Source organism: Gigantopelta aegis, chromosome 3 (genome assembly GCF_016097555.1).
Source record: "Gigantopelta aegis isolate Gae_Host chromosome 3, Gae_host_genome, whole genome shotgun sequence".
In the NCBI taxonomy this organism is placed as follows: Eukaryota; Metazoa; Mollusca; class Gastropoda; order Neomphalida; family Peltospiridae; genus Gigantopelta; species Gigantopelta aegis.
Genome location: NC_054701.1, coordinates 80,653,363 through 80,658,948, shown reverse-complemented (window position 1 = coordinate 80,658,948; position 5,586 = coordinate 80,653,363). Strand labels below are relative to the sequence as shown.

The window sequence follows — 5,586 nt, the reverse complement described above, 5'->3', positions numbered from 1 at the left end:
ATACTTATACCTATTATGAAAACCTTTGTATCGTGGACACTCAATTATAAAGTGATATTCATAGATCGTCTATAACATTAGCATTACACAATGTACACACACGAAAATTCACAGCTATATTACATAGGCATACAATGGCGACATTTTGAAATAACGTGACTGAAGTCAGACCAACCCATTACTAAGACAACTTCCGCAAAACCTTTTAAGTTTTCTCACTAAAGGAGTTTTACTGTAAATCGTTTTACGATAACGATTTTTCCTCACCAACTTCATGAAGCTAATGAAATGAAAGAAAAATGGTACATTAAAAATGTATGTGTTGTATTGATTTGAACTGATAAGTATATGGTGCACGAGATGGAGACACCAAAACAATACAAGTTTTCAACTGAATATTGAGTCAGAGTACAAAACGATAAACTGATTTTTATAGTTTTATGAATCTGATACACAAAACGAAAAAAAAAAAAAAGATTTAGATTTTTTTAAAAAGAAGAAAAAAGTATCTGGTTGTCACGAGACAAACGTCTACAGAAAGGAAGGAAGGAAATGTTTTATTTAACGACGCACTCAACACATTTTATTTACGGTTATATGGCGTCGAACATATGGTTAAGGACCACACTGGTATTGAGAGAGGAGACCCGCTGTCGCCACTTCATTGGCTACTCTTTTCGATTAGCAACAAGGGATCATTTATATGCACCATGCCACAGTCATCATCAGAGACAAACAAATTATAAATATATTAGTTGGTAAAAAAGAACTGATATCAATAATTTGTCTACACTCCCCCCCCCCCCCCCCATTTCTCTTGTTACATCCAGAACAAACCAACATTTAAACATGTATACCATATTGTTTGTCATTAATGGCACAGACCCTGCTTACAGCACAAGAAAATGTACACTAAGTTTAGTTAATCTACAAACCTGCAACACACATCTATATATGGTTATAACAGAAATAAGCTAAACTCTGTGATGTTTAAACAATTAAATGCCGTCTAAAAATAACAGAAACTTGTCTCGATACCGATTACTTTTTTAAGACGAACGTGCGTTTTTAGAATAATAAAAAATGCATTTTGGGGTATTGCAAAAACCTGGATGACAACAATCACTTCATACTTTGTTCAAAAATAATATTCTGAATAATAAAATATTACTTCTAATTTAAATGATAAAAATGGCTTTAATAGTGAAAGATACGTCATAGTGTTTAAAAACTAAGGTCTGTCACTCAGCGTAGCATATAGCCCTGTTCCAATCCAGGAGTAGAGCATTTTGGACTAGTGACATGGGTGGGAACACTAATATAAACAATAATTCATATTATAGTTATGAATGCCACAAAGCTACTTAGAAAGAGCCAGGAAGATGCTGTATGTTTTTCCCCGTCCCAACCAATGCCTCACAACTGTTGTATCAAATGCCGTGATGTGTGCTGTCCTGTTTCTCTTTGTGGAATGTTTTATATGCACCATCCCACCAACAGGATAGCACACACCACGGCCTTTGAAATACCAATCGTGGTGCACTGGGTTGACGGAGAAATAGCTCAAAGGGCCCGATGATATACCACTCAGCTACGACACGCCCCAATTTTACAATATTATGTCTATTAAATAAAAGGGTTTTGGAAATATTTCTAAAACTTGAGAAACATAACCAAGTAAAGTTACATTTATTTGTTTTGTGTTGAACGTTTGTACCACCCCTTCCTACTTTCATGCATTAGACATGTACGCCGAATCAAAGCCAGTGGTTGTGCCACTGCGAGCGTGCTCAGATTGGTCCCCACTTAAATTTTAAATTGGATGGGGTTACTGGCATTGTCTTTATGTTTTCGTGCCGTGGTACGTGCTGTCATGTCTGTGAAAAAGCACATATCAAAGATCCCTTGCACCTAATAGAAAAATATAGCGGGTTTCCTCTCTAAGTCTACGAGTACACCAGTAACCTCCATTAGCCGATAATTAATAAATCAATGTGCTCTAGTGGTGTCGTTAAACAAAACAAACTTATCTAAAGAAACATTCAGTTTTATTTTTATTTTATCTTAGTAATAACTCACACTAAATGAACTATGAATGAAAATTATATGAAATAAACAAATATATACATATATATTTTAAAAAACCCCAACCCAATACCGACAATAAATGCATACCCGGCAGCAACAACAAAGTTACTAAAAACATACATAATTATGTACATTTAATTCCCTTCACTGTAATAACACGAATGCAGATCCTTTGAAATTGAAATATTTCATTATTTCAGACTATAACACATTGCTTTCCAAACAATGTGTACATGTAAAATGTAAGGAGATGCCTTAAAATATACTTTTGCCTTTTTGTCCAGTTCGAAACAAATTTAATTTAAATATAACAAATATTGTTTAATTTAGTCGCGTATACACAACTATCTCCGTCGGTGGGCCCCTTGGGCTATTTCTCGTTCCCAGCCATTGCTATCATCTCTGTGGTATGTGCTATCTTGTCTGTGGGAAGGTGGATATAAAAGATCCCTTGCCACTAACAGAAAAATGTAGCGGGATTCCCTATCAAGAATATATCAGAACTATACATGTTTGACATTCAAAAGCCGATGATTAACAAATCAATGTCCTCTAGTGGTGTCGTTAAACAAATCAAACTTTAACATAAATATCTGCATAATATGACATCCAAGCTGTTACCGCGGACTTTTCGTATTTCAAAACTCGGACACATTGACCTTTATACAATTGCATTTACCAACAACAGTTAACGATACCTTTTATTATTATACACTTATTATTATATATACACACATATAGAAAAAGCTGTATTAAACTATTTGCCATACAATTATTATAATATATACATAGATAAATGTATATTAAACTACTTACCTAACACTGAGACATAGGACGATCACCGGGAATACTGAGTGAGTTGACATGACTGGAGACATACAGACGAGTTCTATAATGAAGTGAAAACAACGAAGTAACACCCTCGGTTCACTGATCTGTGGCCGCCAGACCAGGCAATGAATTGACGACACGGTCGATTTGTTTCAGAACTTGTCTTAGAAATCAAAACACGGAACACAATGCAGGTTATGATTTCATGCCACACATCAAAGACGCGGAATACACAAGCGCTCTTGACGACTCCTTTGTAATGGTAATATATGCTAGTATATAACCTAGTCTTCAATGTACATAAAACAAATTTGGTTTTCTAAACGTATGTCCCTTCAACGGGATACCACAAGTATGTAATTATAACAACACCACTAGAGAACATTGTGTCATTAATCATCGGCTATTGGAGGTCAAACATTTCGTAATTCTGACATATAGTTTTAAAGAGGAAACCCGCTATATTTTCTCATTAATAGCATGGACTCTTTTATATGCACCATTCCACAGACAGCGTAACACATACCACAGCTTTTGATATACTATTTTTTTGTGCATGGCTGGAAACAGAAGTAGCCAAAGGATGTTGTAGATGCTATTTAGCATGATCTGTGTACGTATGGTAGTCGACTAGACCTGAGCGCAAAAAAAAAAAAAATGCAGCATCGTATACTATTACAGATATGCAATATAAATAAGTTATCAAATATTTAAGATGTATTCGTGATTGTGTAGCAACTGTAACATGTTTCGAGATAATTGAGCTTTGTTAGGTATTGCATTTTAATGACATTATTTTGTTATAAATATGTTTGTACACTATACATACTGATTCAGGAGAGATTAAATGTAATGGCATAGGGGAGGCAGCTGGCTGATAGATGTGGACACTCAAAAACCCCAAAACACCTATGATTTAAGTTTCGCTTTCAGAGAAGCCCTAGTTGAAGTTGCAGCTTCGCCTTTCTCTTGTATGGGGCGGGATGTGGCTCATTGTTAGAACGTTGCCTAAAGTGCGATGGGTGGCAGGATTGAATTTTCCAAGCACCAACGGTCATGGTATGTACTGTCATGTCAATAGGGGAAAATGCCTTAAAAGGTTCCTTTTTGCTTTAACAGTATAAGTAGCTCATACGATGGCAGCGGGGTTTTTCTCTTTTCTTGTTATCGACTCAAATTTTGGAATAGGACAAAACTTTCAGTTAATTACACCAGTATTGATTTATAGAATGATCCTGGTCTGTATTCACACTATAAATCACACAAATAACGACACTGGCTCACTCTTCTAAATCTTCTGACACGTTGTTTTGTTAGAAAACCAATTCTGTTTTATACTTGATGACCGCGACTTCCTTATTAATAATACCTTAAACCTTTCATCAACGTCTGCTACTGTTTTGTGGTTTATAATGAAAAATATCACAGCCTGTCTGGACTGTTTTTCATCAGCTCTGCGGGTGACCCAGGGGTAGTAATAATAAAGTTGATGGAATACATCAACAGAATTTCACACACATTGTCCTGATCTATATGAGAAGCTGGCCTCTGTCTAATGATCTGTCTAAGTATCCCGATCGAGCGATGAAAGCCAATAACTGCTATTGTAGAAGCTCACGTAGACCAGTTATAAAGCGTCCGCATGATCTAGGATCGACCCCCGTCGGTGGGTCCATTGGACTATTTCTCGTTCCAGCCAGTATACCACGACTGGTATATCAAAGGTCGTGGTGTGTGCTATCCTGTCTGTGGGTTGCTACTAATGGAAAAATGTAGCGGGTTTTCTCTCTAAGACTATATGTCAATATTACCAAATGTTTGACATCCAGTAGCCGATGATTAATATATCAATGTGCTCTAGTGGTGTTGTTAAACAAAACACACTTTTTTTAGGATGAGAATAGCGAAATGTCACTGATGAATTATCCCAAACTTGGTGTCCATCTAGATCTGTTATAGGATATACAGCACCACATGAAATTCACTATAAGACAGTTGTAACATTTGTAATTAAACGTTCTACATTCAATTAAACGTTCTACAATCAATTAAAAGTTCTACATGCAGTTAAAAGTTCTACATGCAATGTTGCAATGGACATAACAGATATAAATCCTGCATTCTGCCATCCGTATTATACGTACGTACAAGAGAAACTATAACAAAAGAAAATGATTCAATTTCATTTATAATTTGGATAATAGAAATACAACTGTGGTTAAATATCTTTCTGCTTTTATGGAATGAAATTATGTTCCGAACATGCCCTAACACTACTCTCATAAATTCATAGAGATTATTATACTTGTGTGTCTTACTGGTTTTACGAAACAAGTGTCAGGATTTTTGTATTGGCCGAGCGAGAGCGAGGGTAATACATGAATCCTGACACGGGTTTCGTAAAATCAGTACGACACACACGCGAGTGTAATAATTTCTTTATTATCCATATTATTATTGTTGTTTTCTTTATGATTAACAAGACCCAACTCAAAATATTTCAGCGACAACTGGAAGGTGACGACGAAATGGCGTCATATTTCAAATGCACAGTCTGAGCTAGGACTGGAGAAGCAACGTCATGTTATGACGTCGCTTCCCAAAATTACGTCATTATTATAGGCTATTAAACGAGCTTCCATTTCGTATACTGTTTATGTCCCAAGT

At 35.8% G+C, this 5,586-nt stretch overlaps 1 protein-coding gene across 2 annotated transcripts in view; it reads right to left on the bottom strand.

Moving 5' to 3' along the window:
- Positions 1 to 3,328, bottom strand: part of LOC121369150 (glycine receptor subunit alpha-1-like) — a 32,614-nt gene extending 29,286 nt beyond the window's left edge. For both annotated transcript variants that reach the window (XM_041494030.1, XM_041494029.1), the window contains exon 1: positions 2,905 to 3,328. Coding sequence is in view for 1 of the 2 variants with exons in the window: in XM_041494029.1 (XP_041349963.1) it covers positions 2,905 to 2,966 (62 nt within the window). In the remaining variant the exon portion in view is untranslated. The remainder of the gene's footprint in view (positions 1 to 2,904) is intronic.
- Between the last annotated feature and the right edge of the window lie 2,258 nt (positions 3,329 to 5,586).